Here is a 16,621-nt window from a genome sequence, read left to right as displayed (position 1 = left end):
GTGTCAGAATGGTCAAACAATGGCACCTTCAAATCTCAACAAATAAATGCTCTGTTTTACATATTGACAAAAAAAAATCAGAAAATAAAATACAGGCTGAATAGTCAAGACCTTGTTAATGATCCAAACTCTGTCAAGGATCTTGGAGTACTCATCTCTAAAGATCTGATGCTAGAGCCCATAACTACATAGCTGCAGGCATTAGAGTTGTTAGCCTAATCTTACGCATAGCCTTTTCTCTGTGTAGACATACACTAATAACTTCGACATACAAAAAACATTTGCTAGACCAATACTCAAATACAGCTAATCAGTCTGGAACCCATTATGTATCTGATATTAACACAGTAGAGAAAAGTCCAGAAATATTTCACAAGAAGAGTTCTCCTCCTCTCTACCGTCGCAGAATACCTTATGCCACCAGACTCAAATTCTAGACCTAGAAAACCTAGAACTGTCTTGCCTTGGAGTCCGATCTAAGTATAGTATATAAAATGATACATTGCAATGTCCTACCTGTCAATGAATACTTCAGCTTCAACCATAACAATAGAAGAGCAAACAATAGATACAAACTCAAGGTTAATGCACCAAACTTGATTGCAGGAAATACGACTTCAGCAACAGAGTGATCAATGTCTGGAATACTCTACCTGACTCTGTGGTTTCTTCCCTGAACCCAAAAACTTTAACCTTAGACTTTCTACTTATTGGCCTGCGCCTCTTTCCTAAGAGGGTTCCCTGTAGGGGGTGTGTATAGCGCCACGGTAGGTCCCTGTCCTATTGTTTCTTTTATTTTTCTTATAACTATGTTTTTACTTATACCTATTATCTTGTAAAAAGCAATTGACAAACGAAATAAAATAAATAAAATAAATAAAAACATACTATTACAAGAAAAGAGAAATTGGGCAAAGTTGCTGAACTGAAAATGAGGGCAAAGATAAAATGAAGATATTACCTAAAAATCTTACTGTGAGACAGAGAGGAGGAATTAGAAGAGAAATTGGGGATCTCAGCTGGCTAAAAAAAGTGAAATATCTTGGAGTATGGCTGACAAGCTATTACAACAAATACAAAAGATTTGGACAATTGGAAGAAAACCACAGCTGTCACTTTCAGGAAGAATAGCCACCATTAAAATGAATATACTGTCTGCTTTCTCTTTAAACAATTCCAATAAAATTAGAATTTTTTGAAGAACTAAAATAAAACAATAATAAAAATTAATTTGGTTGAGGGAAGAAATCCTGAATAAATTGAAACTTTTGCAAGACAGTAGAAGAAACAAGGTCTCCTGGATTGGAAACTTTATTATCAGGCAGCAGCCATGATGTGGCTTAAGGATTATTTGGGTAAAAAACTTTAAATAATAAAAAGTGTTAATAATAGAGGGACATATTTGCAGATTGGATGGTACACATATCATTTGGAAGGGGAAAATTGCATTCATACTTTCTTCAGACACCAAGTTAGGGACACTCTTGCTAGATGTTTGGGTGGAAAAAATCAAGATAAACATTATTATTGAAATCATTGAAAATTCCATCATGGTTATCAACTATGGAGGCAATGGATATATTCTAATGTCTTAGACTTAAATAAAATATGTTAGATATAAGAATTATTAGATGAGCAAGAGAACTAAAATCAAACCAAGAATTGAAGGTACAAGGAATAGAGATAGATTGGTGGTCATATCTACAAATCCAAAAAAGGTATAAGAAGCGATATAGAGCAATACAAAGATCAGCAGGAATTAGATAAAATATTACAGGGCAGAGGAAAGAATAATTACTAAAATGTATAACTATCTCTTAAGATTTCAAATGGAAGAAGAAAAGAGTAAAGGAGACCATGATAATCTGGACAAAAAAAATCAGATATAGCATTAATTTGGAAGATTGGGAACAATTATGGAAAATAAACTACAAATTAACAATATTAACAGCCTATAAAGAAAACTTGTATAAAATGTTCTATAGCTGGCACTTACCTCCAGCAAGATTGGCTAAAATGTTTCCCCAATACATCAAATTTTTGGAAGTGTGGTCATGAACAGGGAACTTTTTTTCCATATGTGGTGGACTACCTAAAAGCTAAGAAATATTGGCTCAAAAAATTAAAAGGCCATATTACAAAACATAAAATTGAATTGAAACCAGAGGATATTTTTATTGGATATATTAAGATATAAAATTAGCAAAAAATCTAATATATCATACTCCATATAATAACTGTGGCAAGGATTGCCTTTGCCCAGAACTGGAAATATGATAATAATCCTTCTGACACCATGATAATAAAAAAGGTTTTAGGGTGTGAAGTGATGGATAGGTTATCAATGGAATTGAAAGAGAGAGAGGAAGTTGCAGTACCATGCGGTAATCTGGAACCTATGGTATAACTGGTTAGAAGGTAAATGGAAAGTAGACAGATGGAAGAAAGGTAGGAGCTATGGTAATATATAATGATGTAAATAATTACATTAATAACCATGAATGTATATATGAGTATATTAAACTGAATGTAGGAATAACTGTAATTATACTTAGTAATAACCTACACATTTAGAAATACGTCTGATGTGAGTGAACACCATACAAAGACATACTGTAATAAATGGAAATGTGTTTTTAATTGTGAAAATATGTTCAATAAAGTATTATTAAAAAAGAAAAAAAATTCTCCCCTTATTTCCAGGTTGAATCTCTCCTTGTTCAATTTCCATCCATTATTCTTTGTATCTGCCTTCAGATGCTTTGGTAAATAACTTGACCCATAATACTTGATGTATTAGGAGGTTAAGAAAAAATAGAGGACTTCGATCACTTTACAACAACTTACAATAATAAATTTTTGTCCATTAAAGATTACAAATCATATGTATATGTTTAACCTTGATCAAATAAACTAACTTTATATTTCTTCCTTTTCTTTAAAAAAACAATATTGAACTTTTAAAACAATCTTTGAAATTGATTTCTTTTAATTTTTGCTTGTCCTTCACACAAAATTATTTACAAGTCCCTTTAAAATCCAATATAGGAAAATTATCCAAGTCCTCTCTTTGATTTATTATTTTTATACCCCTTTTAATTAAGGCAGCAGCCACTTTTTGTATGTCAATAAATAATACCATTTTCTATGTCATTCTTGTAGCTTATCATTTGTAAATCTACTTTCAAATTTGTCCTAATTTGTCAAGTAAAATTTGTTCCTTTTCCATAACACACAATCTATGTTTAAACACAGTTGATCTGTGGAGACAGGCACTCTTAAAATTAACTTCTGAGTCTACTGTTCAGAAATATACTTCAGTACTTTTAATGTTAGAATTATTTTGCCTCATTCTGAAATTGTGTTTGAGTGTCTTTCTCCATTAATTATAATCTTACTTCCCTCTAGTTTCCTCTAGTGTTCAATTTTAAAGTCTTATATTATTACCTTTTTAAAATAAAATTCAAAGCAAAACATTTCCTCTATGAAGATTTTCTGTAATTAATTCCAAAATTTTATTTCAAATTGATCTGGACTTTTAATGCATTAGTGACTTTTGAAAAACCAAAGATTTAATCACTTTTAAAATATTTATTTAAAAAATGTTAAGTCTTAAACATATTTACAACTTATTTTACTAAGTTGAAGGAAATTCACCTATAAAACTCTGTCTATCCATAAGTTCCTAATAGCTAAAAAGCAGCTAAAGAGCAATTTTTGAATTTGATTAAAAAAGGAAGTATGAAAACCTAATGTTCTTTTAAAAACTATAAGCATATTATGAGCAAGATTCTCTCATCTCCCAGAACTCTAAACTCACAAAGACTGCTGTTGTACACTCTCCCTGTGTAGAACAGTTGTGGATGATCTCAAGTGCTCTCCTTTTCCAGAGAGGAGTTACTGAAGAGCCAGACTATTTATTACCCATCTCTTTATTCTGCTAAGGTTGCTCACTGTTTTTAACCAAGATGTCTTTAGTCTGCCATTTCCTCTCCAGGAATCAAATAGGATATGACTTTTGACCTCCTGCTGACTTCCCCATTGTCTTTGCTTGTGGGATGTTGGCAGAGAACATCACAAATTGTTATTATGTGATGATGGAATATTGTCCTGCCCATAAATACAAGGTTGGGTCTTACCTACAACTTGTTTGGTGCCATTGTAAGTTTGAACATCTCTCAATGAGTGATCATAAAAAAGAACCACCTATAATAACTAATTTAATTAAATACAGGAGACCTGGAATGCTGTTTTTCTATAGTCCCATAGGTGCTTTTTCAAAAGGCAACTGGACTTTTTGGTTTTTCTTTGAAGATGTTTTGCTTCTCATCCAAGAAGCTTCTTAAACTCTGAAGAAAAAAGCACCTTTGGGATAACCATGACCTGGATGACTGAGAATCTTCATAGACATTATTCTATAGGGTTATCTAGGAGAAAAGTTCACTAAGTCCAATTTAATACACAGATCCATTTATATCCTAAGTGAGTTATGTATTTTAGTATTGAATTCATTCAATTTATGTTTAAAAAGTAACTTGTGAAAAGAATGAAAATCTGCAAGTTTTTTTATTGATACAATTTGTCACATAAACTTTGCTAAAATACATTTTACATTTACATTAGAAGACCATTTGTAAGACTGTCATCTATGGAGGACTTAGTGAAGCAGGTCATTCTGATAAATTTATATCTTTCTTTCAACTAGTAGAATAAGTTAGTTCTACCAATTGGGTTGTGTGTTTTTATGTTTAAACCCAGATGATGTTTTCATATTTTGCTTAAATCTTTTAAAATAGTATTTTTAATTTTTTAATTTAAAATGACATCTAACAATAAAATGTACAAAACAAGTGAGCATAATTCAGTCAGTTCAAACTAATTATAAGCTAAATAACACATGCTAATATAAGGTTAAAAATAAATAAATAAAAATACTGGAAAAAGCAAAAAATAAACATATTTTTCTATAACTCATTGAATAATAATACATTTTAAGCAAATTATTGAAGCTCAATGTTTAGAATTAAATTGAATCCTGAGCAAATCATTCAAAAGTTTTTCAGAATCATTATTAAGTATCTGATTAGGAATAACTATTTCATTTTCACCCATGTTTTCCAAAAGACGTTTTATCACACCATTTTTAAAATCTAATGCTTATAAGAGCTATATTCAAATTAAAATTTCTTACCATTAATGTCCAAACATATTTTACCACCTTAAAAATTGAAAATATATGTTAGTTTATATTCTAATGGGAACCAAATCTTGCCAGGATTTCAATGGCATCAAATCATAATTCTCTTTTTGGGTCTAGCGCACATCCAATTCATTTTCATTCAATAAATTACTAAATTAATGAATAGGTCCAAAAGTATAATTTGAAAATATGAAATAAAGTCTTTATTATGATATGAAATCTGAAGCTTTAAAAAGAAAATCTTAAAGTTTGACCATTATATAAGAAATAAAGCATTAATATATTTTAATGTTTGAGTGAAATCAACATAACCAATTTTATCAGTGTATATACACATCTTATTAATTTTTAATTTGTTCTTTCTCATAGACTCAAGTATTTTAATTTATCTCTGAATTATTAGAAAAATCACGGTCTATCATAATGTTCCTTCAATGGTAAAAAGGTAATCTGGACTATTTGCCATATCTATGTTCCATAATTATGGGCTACATATGGAATAAAGCTGGAATGCTGGAATTATTGCAATAGCACTTAGACTTATATACTCCTTTACAGTGCTTTACAGCCCTCTCTAAAGTGATCTATAATGCCCTCAACAATCATTTTACCAACCTCGGAAGGATGGAAGGTTCAGTCAACCTTGAGCCTGGTGAGAATAGAACTTCTGACAACCGGCAGTCTGCAGAAGTAGTCTGCAGTACTGATTCTAACCACTGCGCCACCGCGGCTCCTTATAGTTGCTGCTTGATTCTGAAAAGTTGTTTTTGGCATATAAATATGGATAGAGGCAATATATATTTTTGATGTTTATCTTGTGTGATGTGGTGCTTGCTGTAATCTTAATATAGGTTTGACTGGGAGCATGATAGGTGCAATTTAAACTGGAAATTATCTACAATAATTTTCCAATAGCACTATCCCCATTTATATATATATATAGTTGAAATATTGACATTGACTTAATAAGAGATTTTTTTCTTGGAATGATTGCTTCCAAATATTTAACAGAATTGGAAAAACAAAGTATACTTTCACTTCATTTACAGATCTCATCATCAATTAGAAAACTACTAGATTTCAAATTTATTGTATTTCTAGAATACTTACCATATTATTGTACCATTTCTACAATTACAAGTGAAGAATTTAAAAGGCCCAGAGATCTTTGTCATGTAACAATAAAATGAATAATGGAAATGTGCTGGATGTCATATAATTGCATAATTTCTCCCCTAATATATCTAAAATCAGTGTCTGTGGATAGCCAAATCTGGCTTTTGTAAGCCAGGTCTGGAAAAACTATAAGTAGGACTCTGCAAACTTCAGGAAAAAATGTGGATCCAGCACATTCAAGCACTTCTTTGCTCCTTGTGAAAGCTGTCCAGCTTTTTTTTTTTTTTTGGGATTCTGATCAAATAATTCCACTGATTTAAGGAATGAACTCGTTCAAGTAAATGTGACTTTTGCAGTAGTGGTACCATTTTTTTCAGGATCACACAGAAGCCTGAGAAAGCTGCTTTCATGAATAGCAGAGACATAAGCAAATATTAGAAATGAATATCTAGAAAAGGATTATTAAAGAGAGTATTTATACCTCCAGGTCTTTGGGGGGTCTTTGGTGCTCTCCAAAGTGATCATTGAATTTGCATCCAGTAACAAGAGCTAACATTACGTTTTCAGAATGAAAAAGGTTCAACTTCAAAATATGATGCATTCTAAATTATAATAATGGAATGATTAATTTAATGAATTTATTGAAATCTGGGACTTATTCACTAAGTATCATTTTGGGTTTTGCTCCATTGTTATGCAAACCAAATCAAAAGTAATGTAAATACTTCAACATATTTGTCTACTGTTAGCATTTAAATAAGATGACTTACTCCTTCATATGTTTCAGCTTGGTTGTTGCCATAGTATTATTGAGTGTTCTCAATCTCACAGGTCCCAATGGAGTCACTTCAGTGAAACTTCTAGTTCCTACAAATTAATGCACAATCTTATTCAGCTTGTTGTTGTCTGCATTCTGCAGATCTAAAGCATTATGCTAGGACAAACAAAAAGTAAGCAGTAATTCATCTTTTAATTTGGAAATGCTGCATTAATTAACAGTAATTAGGTTATTAATATGGACCGGACGGAATATGTGCCTACTTCTTAAAAAAGCTATCCATAGCTGAACCTCTAAGCATAATCTTTGAAAAATCTTTCAGGACCAGCTCCTTGCCAAAACTATGGTCACAAACCATGGTCATCCCCATTTTCAAAAAGGGAGACCCCAGCCTAGTTGAAAATTACAGACCAATCTCTTTTTGCTGCATCATCTGTAAAGTCATGGAATCAATTATTAACCAATCCATCATCTTCCACTTAGAGACAACCTACTTTCTAATAAACAATTTGGTTTCAGAAAAAAACTATCCTGTATTCTGCAACTCTTACACTGCAAAAACGTATGGACTACACAATTCGATCAGGGCAAAACAATAGACGCAATCTACATAGACTTCTGTAAAGCCTTTGATTCAGTGGTACACAACAAACTACTCCTAAAACTAAAATCTTACGGTATCTCTGGACACCTGCATAACTGGATAGAAGCATTCCTATCAAACAGACAAAAAATGGTCAAAATTGGGAGCGTCCTATTAAATTCTGTACCTGTCAACAGTGGTGTCCCCTAAGGCAGTGTTCTAGGACCAACTCTTTTCATACTCTACATAAATGACCTCTGTGATCATATTAAGAGCAACTGCGTTCTTTTTGCTGATGATGTAAAGCTGTTCAATACCACAGACAATACTGCTACCCTTCAAAAAGGTCTTGACTATGTATCAGAATGGTCAAACAAATGGCAACTTCAAATCTCAACAAATAAATGCTCTGTCTTACATATTGGCAAAAAAAATCAGAAAATAAAATACAAGCTGAATAGTCAAGACCTTGTTGATGATCCAAGCTCTGTAAAGGACCTTGGAATACTCATTTCTAATGATCTAAGTCAGGGGTGGGCAAACTACGGCCCGCGGGCCACATCCGGCCCGTTGGTCTGTCCAATCCGGCCCGCCCCTGAAAAAAAATCGCTGGGCATGGTGTATTGCCCTGTGCCGCGTGGCCCCCAAAGCTGCAAAACAGTGCGGAGTGCTCTCGGGGTAGGAAAGAAAAGAACTTTGCAAAGGCCTCAGCTGGGAGTTCAAAATCACCTTCAAGTGCAACCTCTCCGAAGGTGAGTCCCCGCCGATCCCCTTTTTTTCCGGGCTTCCAGGCTTAAACTTTGCAAAGGCAAAGTTTGCAGGCTGGAGCGTCTTCCCGCCAAGGAGCGGGAAGGGTTCCGCCTGGCGGGCGGGCGGGCTGCTTGGAGCGGGCTGCTTGGAGCCACCTAAAGCTAGGCCGCTGCTGGTGGAGCCTTGCCCTGCCTTGGTGCCCCATTTCCCGGCTCGGCGGTCCTGTTCGGCAGCACTTTAAAAGCCTGCTCCAGCACCGAGCAACTTCCCAGCAACTTTCGGCTTCCTTTTAACTGCGGGCGCTCGCTCCGGCTTCCCCTCCGCCCCGCGTGGCTCGGGGCCAGGCACGAGCGCCTGCGAGTTAAAAGGAAGCCAGAAGTTGCTGGGAAGTTCCTCGGTTCGCTTCAGGCTTAAACTTTGCAAAGGCAAAGTTTGTAGGCGGAGCGTCTTCCCGCCGAGGCGGAAGGGTTCCGCCCGGCGGTTGGGCGAGCTGCTTGGAGGAGCGACCGGCGCGCTCCAGGCTTCCCTCCGCCGCAGGTTTGGGCCAGCGCGCAGCGCCTGCGAGTTAAAAGGAAGGCAAAGTTGCTGGGAAGTTGCTCGGGTTCCGGGGCTTCCAGGCTTAAACTTTGCAAAGGCAAAGTTTGCAGGCGGGAGCGTCTTCCCGCCGAGGAGCGGGAAGGTTCCGCCCAGCGGGCGGGCAGGCTGCTTGAGGAGGCGACCCGGCGGCGCTCCGGGCTTCCCCCTCCACCGCGGCTCGGGGCCAGGCGCAGCGCCCGCGAGTTAAAAGGAAGCCGAAAGTTGCTGGGAAGTTGCTCGGGTTTCCGGGGCTTCCAGGCTTAAACTTTGCACAGGCAAAGTTTGCAGGCAGGAGCGTCTTCCCGCCGAGGAGCGGGAACGGTTCCGCCCAGCGGGCGGAGCAGGCTGCTTGGAGGAGGTGACCGGCGGCGCTCTGGGTTTCCCCTCCGCCCGCGCAGCTCGGGGCCAGGCGCGGCGCCCGCGAGTTAAAGGAAGCCGAAAGTTGCTGGGGAAGTTGCTCGGGTGCTGGGAGCAGGCTTTTAAGAGCTGCGCCCCAAGGAGCAACTGGCGGCCGGAGAGGGGGGAAAGGCAGGCGAAAGCCCCCCCCCACACCTCTGCAAGCGGTTTGCAGGGTTAGCCAGCAGTTTCTCACAAGAGACTGAAGGCCGGTCTGCTCCCCCCAATTAGATGTTGGTTCAAGAGGGAGGGTCAGCCCTGCTGATGTATATGTATCGTATCTTGTGCTGACCCGGCCCGTCTGTCAAAATTTAAAAGTCCATGCGGCCCCCGAGCCAAAAAGTTTGCCCACCCCTGATCTAAGTGCTACAGCCCACTGTAACTACATAGCCAAAAAGGCATTAAGAGTTGTTAGCCTAATCTTACATAGCCTTTTCTCTGGTAATATTACACTAATAACTAGAGCATACAAAACATTTGCTAGACCAATACTCGAATACAGCTAATCAGTCTGGAACCCGCATTACGTATCTGATATTAACACAGTTGAGAAAGTCCTGAAATATTTCACAAGAAGAGTTCTCCACTCCTCTGCTTGTTGCAAAATACCTTATGCCACCAGACTTGAAATTCTAGACCTAGAAAACCTAGAACTATGCCGCCTTCGGTCCGATCTAAGTATAGTATATAAAATCATACATTGCAATGTCCTACCTGTCAATGAATACTTCAGCTTCAACCATAACAATAGAAGAGCAAACAACAGATACAAACTCAAGGTTAATCGCACCAAACTTGATTGCAGGAAATACGACTTCAGCAACAGAGTGATCAATGTCTGGAATACTCTACCTGACTCTGTGGTTTCTTCCCGAACATAAAAACTTTAACCTTAGACTTTCTACTATTGACCTCGCCTCTTTCCTAAGAGGTCTGTAGGGCGTGCATAAAGCGCACCAACGTGCCTACCGTCCCTGTCCTATTGTTTCTTTTATTTTCTTATATGCATCCATGTATTCATAACTATGTTTTTACTTATACCTATTATCTTGTAAGCAATTGACAAACCAAATAAATAAGTAAAATAAATATTAATATAATTTGGTTTAACAGGTCCATGAAACATAACAATTATTTTTTTATGAGACAGTACATCCCCAAACAACAGGGTTTTATAAAAGAGGTTTCTATGCATTTCTTACAAATGTATATGTACCTCATTTCCTTCAGCAGATATTTATGGAGTCAAGTTGTTTTGTCATTGTTATTGGCCTACTATTTGTTCTTCCAATAAATAACACAGTCTTTCCCCTGAATATATTCTGATCATTCCAAGAAAGAGTCTAGGAATCATGACATTTCCATGGTATGAAGGAAGTTCCAAACAAGATGTTTTTGTCAATTATTACCAAATAATAGTAATAGAGTTCATGCAATGTATACACAGTTTCGTCAGAGTGATCAGTGATATACTATTTGATATACTACTGAGCATCTACTTTACAAAAGCTTCTTTCCTATATCCCATAAAATTTAATTTCTTTCACATTCCTGAAATAATTTATTTCACTATCTACCTGATGTAATGTAACTCAGGATATAATTCCTATAATTACTCCCCTAATATTTAGGAAGTTTTTTTCATCTGTTACATTAAAAATTATATTTTGATGGCAACTTCTGGAGAAGCTGATGGAGCAAGCTGCATCCAAGGTTTTCATTTTTAACTTGTATCCCTGATTCTCAGTTTTATCCACCTACATAAAAGTAAAACTACCAATCCCATTTTCTTATCCTATTAATACTTGAAGGTTTTTTTTGGAAAGACTTCATGATCCTGAATAAAAGTTAGCAATTCAAAAGCTATTTCATTGATTTAAAGGGAGAATACAAATGTATTTATATAATTAGCACACATCTCTGTTTAAGTTGTATATACTAGAGGAAATAATGACATTTTCCTCTCCACTTCTCAAGTTTTCATCACAAATTGAATGCCAAAAATATTCCTTACTATTTTGAAATTGAGTCATTTACATTCACTAAACATACATAATAAAAATTATGCCTACAGTATGTTTGAAAGTAGAATAACTTTTGAAATAATTTAAACAATAAACTTTAGTATGGATCTAATGGTTCCACAAGTTGTGAGAGAAGACAAAGCATTATCATTTAACCATTCTTTATAACTAAACTGCTTTACATTGCAACTTCAAGCATCTAATATTTCATGAACATTCACATTGATTAATGTTAATAAAGAGAAATAACTTGCTTTAACATGTTATCTAACAGCATCTGTGATCATTATTTAAATCCCACAGACATTAAATAAAAGATTTCCTTTGAATAATTTCTTGAAATGATTTAACTCATTTCAGTTATTTATTACTGGAAAAATGTTTACATGAAAAGAAATCATAATTTTAAATCTAAATAAACAGAAATGAATGTTTAATACTAGAAAATATTTAATGCAATTTTGGTATCATAACAACATAGGACTTACTTGATTGTTGGTCTGGAGTTAACCTTGGTATATGCTAGTCTGGGTGCTGATTACTGGTGGAGAGGTGCTGGAGTCTTTTTGCTCTTTTTGAGCTGGTTGATTGTCTCTTTTGCATAGTTATAGATGTTGTAAATGTCTATGTGTCTATTGATGGCTGATTTGTCAGAGTGCCAGGCTTCTAGAAATTCCCTGGCATTTTTGGACTTGGCCTGGTCCAAGATCCAACATTTTCCTAATTGAAACTATGGTTAAATCTTTCTATATGTTGTGAAATTAAAAAAATTTGGTCAGATCTTTTGATTGCCAGTTGGTGTTCATGGATGCATTCTGCCAGTCTTCTGCTTGTTTGTCTTACATAATGATTGTTGTAGTTCTTTAATTATATGTTGTAGATGACTTCTGTTTTTTCTTCTGGGGTTGCTCGGTCTTTTGGTTTGCTTAGGATGTTTTGAAGAACTTTGGTTGGCTTGTGTGCTACACTGATTCCATGTGGTTGAAGTAATCTGTTGGTGGTTTCTGAGATATTCTTGATGTAAAATGTAATTATTTTTAGGGTTTGTGTTGATTGTGCTGTATTGAGTTGAGTGGTCAAGGACTTTTTGATAAAGATGCATGGTTATCCATTTTGTTGGAATGTGTTTTATAGATGCTCCATTTCCTTTTTCTGCTATTCTGGGTTGCTGGACTTGTTTGGACTTGTTTAAATAAGGTCCTTACACAGCTTCTCTTGTGGGAGGTTGGGTTGTTGTTTTGGTAGTGAAGCACTGGTTAGTATGGGTGGTTTTTCTATAGACTTATGTTTCTATTTTGCCATTGTGATCGGGATGTCCAGAAAGGGTAGTGAGTTTTTTTCCTTCTCTATTAAATTGGATTCCTTTAAAAATATTATTGATGATTCTGTGAGTGTTTTCTAGTTGCTCCATTTTATTATGGTGAAGATGTCATCTATATATCTGATTCATATTTTCAGTTGTATTTATGGAAGTGCTATGCCTTCTAGATCAGTGTGGTCACCAACCGGTAATCTGCAGATCACTGGGGTCCGTGAGAAAATTTTGGTGGTCCACAGTGCACCCAGATGGAGGAGCTGCTCCAGGGCCAGTCCTGTGACTAGAGCTCTGGAATATGGGATCGGCCAGGCAGATCTTGGTGGGGCTGGAAATCTCTGCCATAGAAGGTGCTATGTGCAACATGCAAGTTTGCAGGTGGTGCAACGTAGCGCAGACCTTCCCAGCCGGAACGAGATAATAATGCTGTTGTGGCAAGGAGTGGTGGTGACACAGGCGGGCTGAAGGTATTGGTGTTGGCAACCTGTGGCTCTTTCATTCCTCTGCTATGGCTCCCTGTCAACCCACCAGTAGCTGACCCCGCCTCTCACCCTGCCCTCCCAGTCACTCCTCGCCTGGCCTGAAAAGGTAAGGGCAAGGGATATTGACTCGCTCCACATTCCAGAGTGGGAGCAAAGGGTCCCTGTACTTGCTTCATCTCTTGCTGGGTCTCGGGGGTGCTACTTCCGGCCCTTGTTGATGCTGTGCACATCTTGGTCACTTGGCGAGATACATGGCTTCCTCTCCGCCCCAAGACACTGGCCCAAACCCCCGATTTCTCTCTGCCACTGCTTTTGGCACCTTCATAGCCTGCCCACTGCTATCACAATGCCTTGTGCAGCACATTTAAATTTAGAGTGCTTCACAATGGGGGAGACGGCATCTCCACATCCTTTTGGAGCCCATTATGCTGCAGACCATTGGCAGCAGCCGGGTCAGGTGAGTGTCTCGGGGCAGAGAGCAGGTTGTGCATCTCCCCAAGCAACTGAGATGTGTCCAGAACCAACAAAGGCCAGAAGAAGGACCTGCAAGACCCAGAGAGTGCTAGAGAATCAGAATGAGAGAGAGAGAGAGAGACAGAGAGACAGAGAGATAGAGACAGAGAGAGACAGAGATGAGAGAGACAGAGAGATGAGAGAGAGAGAAAGAGAGAGAGAAAGAGAAAGATAGAGATAGAGAGAGATACCTGTTTTCCATAGAAAACCAGGGAGCCACAAAACCTGGGAAGGCGTGGCTGAGGTGCGTCATATGACTGGATGGGAGTGACATTGAGTTAGCCATGCCCACTCAGGTTTTGTGGCTCCTGATGTTTTGTTTTCTGTGGGAAATAGGTTCAAATGGCTCTTTGAGTGTTTAAAGTTGCAGAAACAGGTGGCCAAGCTAAGTGCCTGAAGGACCCTATCCCATCACTGGGAGTCCAGGCACTTCAGTGAGTGGTGTGCTGGATTTGTATTAGTGTTCCGCAGGATTTAAAATTATATATTTAGGGGTCCCTGAGATCCAAAAGTTGGTGACCCTTGTTCTAGATATTGGATGACGACCTCCAATTCAAGTCTGAAAGCAGTGATCCCATAAGTGTCCCTTTAATCTGTTTGTAAATTTGGCCATCAAATTGGAAGTATGTAGTTAATCTTTATGAGATCCATAATCCTGGGTGTTTTGATCTTTGTGTACTCAATTAAGTCAGGTGTATTGTGAAGCAATGCAGTCATGGATTCTTTGGCTAATTCTGGATCTATAGATGTGAACAGGGCTGTGACATCAGACGACCATGATTTCGTCCTCATCTGTAGTCACATCCCTGATTGTTTGAAGACACTGTGTTGTTGTTGCTGTTGTTCGTTGCAAAGTTGTGTCCGATCCATCGTGACCCCTTGGACAATGTTCCTCCAGGCCTTCCTGTCCTCTACCATCCCCCAGGGTCCATTTAAGCTCTGAAGATACTATAGTGAAGAGTTAATGGAGTGTTGGCTTCCTCTTGTGAGATGGCCAAGGTTTTTTGTTAATTTTTTTTTGCAATGTTGTATGTAGGGGATTCTGGTAGAGATACAATTAGATGGAGAGGTATGCTAGGTTTCTGTATTTTGGAGCATTTGTAGAAGAGTGGGAAGATGGGTCCACTGCTTCTCATCTGCTACTGTTTCTCTTTTGTAATTTGGCCTCTCTTAGTGAAATCACTAAGGGCTCTCTTGATCTGGTTGACTAGTTTTTGTATTCTATTGGTGTTCACAGAGTTTCTTTGTCCTCCAGTATTTCTTTTGCTTTTTGTAGGCATTGTGCTCTGTTCATAATCACCGTGGTTCAGCCTTAGTCTGCAAATAGGATGATGGTCTGGTCCTGTTTTAGGTTTCTGATGACTACGTTGCCTTCTGTTGTAAGTTGATTCTGTTCCTGTCCTCTTCTAATCTCTGGAATGATACTTTGTCTAATGTTTTCTTGGACCTCTGTGGTGAATTTGGTGGTTTTAAATGCCCCTTCTAAGGCTTCAAAAAAAGGTGATTTGTATCACCTTTATTATAGTTGAGTTCTTTTTGTAGAATCCTGTGTCCTTTTAAAACAATAGATGTGTTTCTGCTGCACTGTTAGGAGAAATAAACTGGCCAGACCGAAAGTCAAGATATTAAATAAGATCTCAGCCATCAACTATACTTTTTCTTTGTAGATTCTCCCCAGTCTCTATTCACCCATCCCCAGCTGATGAGTTATGTTGAACAAGGTTAAACCAAAAGTCAATTCCTTTTCCTCAACTCTATCAAAAGTAAAGCAACAAGGGAGTAAAAAATTACTATGTATTAAACTTTTAAGGAGTCTTTCTGTTAGGCTGATGGTTGCACTTACTTCTGGATCAGCATAAACAAATTCAAGTTTCTTTTACCATGCACAAAACATTGGCTCAGCATTTTATGCAACAAGCCAAGAACATCCAATTGGTATTGTAATCAAAATTAAGTGTTGAAGAACATGCTATCTCACCTCCAGAATTGATATCTACAATATTTTCCATGTATTGGACCATTGCTTCGATATCACTGTCCTGTCAACCAAAGAAGATACTCAATTAGTTGTTTCAACAAAAATACTGAAAATTGGGAACAATTCCATTTATTATTACATTGCTACAAGTAAGTTACATTGCTACAAGTAAGATCAGTAATGCAAGTTAAGAAAAAAAAATTAACATAATCAGAAGGGCTGTTCATAATGGATCTAGAACAACTCGCAGCTGTCAACTTGCCATGGCCTATTTGTCATGGGACAATGTGCCACAGGGCAAGAGTTATATTAATATTGAAGAAATGGGGGAATAGAACAATTAAAGAAAGGATGCCAAAGGAGGGACAAAAGAAATGTGAATGATAAAAATTAAAATAATGTTTAATTATTTTAAATAAATAATTAAATTGAATTGTTCAATAATCTTGTGGTGGGTTGGCCATGGTAAATTGACCGTAGCAAGATGGCTGTGGCAAGTTGATCATAATGAGTTGGCCATGGCGCATTGGCTGCAACAAGTTATCCCATTGCAGTTCCTAAGTACTCATAACTGAAAGACATGAAATTTAACATAGTTAAATTTATAACTAAATACAAATGGATTTGTAATTGACTTCTCATTGACATTGTGGCAGCAACAGCTAGAAAATAGCGGAGCCTCACTGGGCTCCATGAAATGCAGCCAGCAACAGCTTGCTGGGAGACCCTACGGAGTTAAGCCACCCTGGAGGGGTGGTGAAGAAAGGAGAGGCACTTCATCGATCGCGAGGAAATCACAATTTCCTCACTGATCCAAAGAAAGCTCTCCTGAATAGGAGTGGGGAAGACGGCCATTTTGGTCTGTCATAAGCTGGGACAACCGGAACGCTAAGATCTTGTGCTGGTGCAG

General features: G+C 37.5%; 1 protein-coding gene across 4 annotated transcripts in view; it reads right to left on the bottom strand.

Moving 5' to 3' along the window:
• Positions 1 to 16,621, bottom strand: part of NEK11 (NIMA related kinase 11) — a 222,668-nt gene that overhangs the window by 51,301 nt on the left and 154,746 nt on the right. For 2 of the 4 annotated variants that reach the window (XM_087946118.1, XM_087946119.1), the window contains exons 14-15: positions 15,712 to 15,772; positions 7,087 to 7,183 (exon numbers count right to left, since the gene is read on the bottom strand). The exons of 1 other annotated variant lie outside the window; for it this stretch is intronic. In XM_087946118.1, coding sequence (XP_087802244.1) covers positions 7,087 to 7,183; positions 15,712 to 15,772 — 158 coding nt within the window. The remainder of the gene's footprint in view (positions 1 to 7,086; positions 7,184 to 15,711; positions 15,773 to 16,621) is intronic. One more of the 4 variants, XM_087946120.1, reaches the window with a different exon arrangement.

Source organism: Notechis scutatus, chromosome Z (assembly GCF_049901735.1).
Source record: "Notechis scutatus isolate UNSWTSFEM ecotype Mainland chromosome Z, rNotScu1.2, whole genome shotgun sequence".
In the NCBI taxonomy this organism is placed as follows: Eukaryota; Metazoa; Chordata; class Lepidosauria; order Squamata; family Elapidae; genus Notechis; species Notechis scutatus.
Note: the sequence above shows the minus strand (reverse complement) of the source record. Positions and strands in the feature narration are given on the sequence as shown.